Source organism: Grammomys surdaster, unplaced genomic scaffold (assembly GCF_004785775.1).
Source record: "Grammomys surdaster isolate TR1022 unplaced genomic scaffold, NIH_TR_1.0 219, whole genome shotgun sequence".
NCBI classification, from domain to species: domain Eukaryota; kingdom Metazoa; phylum Chordata; class Mammalia; order Rodentia; family Muridae; genus Grammomys; species Grammomys surdaster.
The window spans coordinates 1,949,071-1,951,103 of record NW_021604664.1 but is presented as its reverse complement, the minus strand read 5'-3'; the positions used below and the strand labels follow the sequence as shown (position 1 = coordinate 1,951,103).

At 57.8% G+C, this 2,033-nt stretch overlaps 1 protein-coding gene across 1 annotated transcript; it reads right to left on the bottom strand.

Annotated features, from left to right (window-relative positions):
* Nrarp (NOTCH regulated ankyrin repeat protein) lies at window positions 1–1,860 on the bottom strand. The gene has a single exon (XM_028772899.1). The coding sequence runs from the start codon at window positions 1,511–1,513 to the stop codon at window positions 1,169–1,171; it is 345 nt and encodes a 114-aa protein (XP_028628732.1). The 5' UTR covers window positions 1,514–1,860; the 3' UTR covers window positions 1–1,168.
* Window positions 1,861–2,033: the final 173 nt, after the last annotated feature.

The following is a 2,033-nucleotide window of genomic DNA, read 5'->3' as shown; positions in this document are numbered from 1 at the left end:
TTCACAGTCTTTATCGGAATTTTATAAAAATATAAATATGGGTACACAACAGCCTTGACAACGCTGGATACAACGCCCTTTAAAATTGGGTTCACAACCAAGATTCAAAAAAATACACCTAAAACTTGGCTTAAAATATGTTAATATTTTATATTCTGTCATAAATGTTATGACATTTAATTGTGGCAAATTCATTTACTTTTTTAAAAAAGTGTGCAACCGACTATTAACTATAATAGAAGTCACTAGGAAGGGTAACATGCTCTCAGAATCTCCACGTACTGGCCACACTGGCTTCAAAGTCTCTTTGGAACTTTGCTAAACCAGCCGGTGTGGGGAATGGTGGCCTCTCACAGAAGGGGGTCTCCCTTTGGAGACAGATCCTAGGCTCCCTAAACTCAGAATCCCGGGAGAGGAACAGAGGAATAAGGTGTGGAAGATTAGGGACTCAGTGGGGGAGGGGCTAGCAATGGGAAAACCATAGGGGTAGGTGGTATTTTCAGTGCAACCAAGAAATGGTAGACTCAAGTTTTTAGTTTTAAGGAAAAAAAAATCTTTCTCCCATAACCACGCACAATATTTCCAAACAAATAACTCAGGCTCACAAACTTCACCCACAAATATACACACACGTGATAAATAGTTGAGGACATCAGGAACCCGGAGCGTCCCTTTCCTAGTGCGAGGGCGCGCAGATGGTGGAGCCCGGTAGTGGTTGTTTGGCGGCCGCCAGCGGCGAGAGCCGCACTGCGGGCGGGCGAGTCTCACGGGCGGCTGGAGCGCGAGTCCGCCCGCGCCTTTCACCTTCCGGAGAAAACATTTCAAGCCGAGGATCCGGTATCTCGGGATTCCGAAGTCTCCCGGTGTGAGACTCAAATTTCAAAATGGACTGGAGCCTGCGCCCCGCCCCCACCCTCTAGGCAGTCGGGGGCCGTGGGAAGGCTCTGGGGCTCCGAGGGGCTCGGAGGACAGCTGAGGGGAGGCGCTCTCTTGCGGAGAACCGAACCCTGGGGGCCACGGACGCGCTGCTTTGGTCGTGGCTGCGGACGTAGAGACCTAGCCCGATTTCCACGCGGACCAGCAAACCTGGCGCACACCGAGGTAGTTGGCGGGAAGGTACAGCAGAGACAACGCGGGTGAGGGCCAGGGTCTGGGGTCGGAGTGGCTATCACCGGCCACTGGCCGCGTACTTGGCCTTGGTGATGAGATAGAGCACGATGTCCTGGTGGCCCCCGAAAGCGGCGATGTGCAGCGCGCTCCAGCCGTCGCGGTTGGCTAGGCGGATGTCGGCTCCGAACTTGACCAGCAGCTTCACCAGCTCCAGGTTGCCGTCGATGACTGACTGGTGTAGTGCTGTCTGACCCTCCGGCCCGAACGAGTTCACGTTGAATTCGCAGTTAGTCATGTTCTGCAGCAGCGACTGCAGCTCTTGCGTGTTGCCCTTGCGCACCGCTTCCTGGAAGATGCGCTGCGTCTGTGGCGCCGAGCAGGTGGACAGCTCGGCTTGGCTCATGCTGCCGCAGAGCTAGGGCCGCGGGCCGCGCCCCGGCTCAGCGCGGGCGGCGGCTGCAATGTGGGCCCCGGGCTCTCTCGGGGCGTGTCTGGAGGTACGCCTCGGCGCATGGAGGGCGCTGCGCCCTCGGGCCCCGCACGCCGCCCCTGCTCACTCCGGGCGCTCGGGGCCGAGGGCCGCTGGCGCGGGACCCCTGCTGCATCCAGCCGCGCCCAAGCGGGCGGACGACCGGGCTGGGTGCTGGTTCGCAGGAGCTGGGGCAGCCGGAGGCCGCGACACTCGCAGTCGTGGTGCCTTCGAGGTTAGGCTTCGCTCAAGCTGAACTCCACCCGCGTCCCTTTGCAAAACAGTTCTAATTCGCCCGCTGCTTCCCGGCGTCTTTTACGGTTCTTATATTTGCATAACAATGGACGTTTTTGACGCGCACACCAGGGCACTTTCGATTGGGTGGTGCCCACTTGGGGGCGGGGCGGAGGCGGGGTCGTGCGGCTGCTTCCTCCACGTTAGAGGGCGCTGCTCT

What these genes read in the sequence shown, in the direction of transcription:
- Nrarp (XM_028772899.1), bottom strand. Translation starts at nt 1,513, where the DNA reads ATGAGCCAAGCCGAGCTGTCCACCTGCTCGGCGCCACAGACGCAGCGC.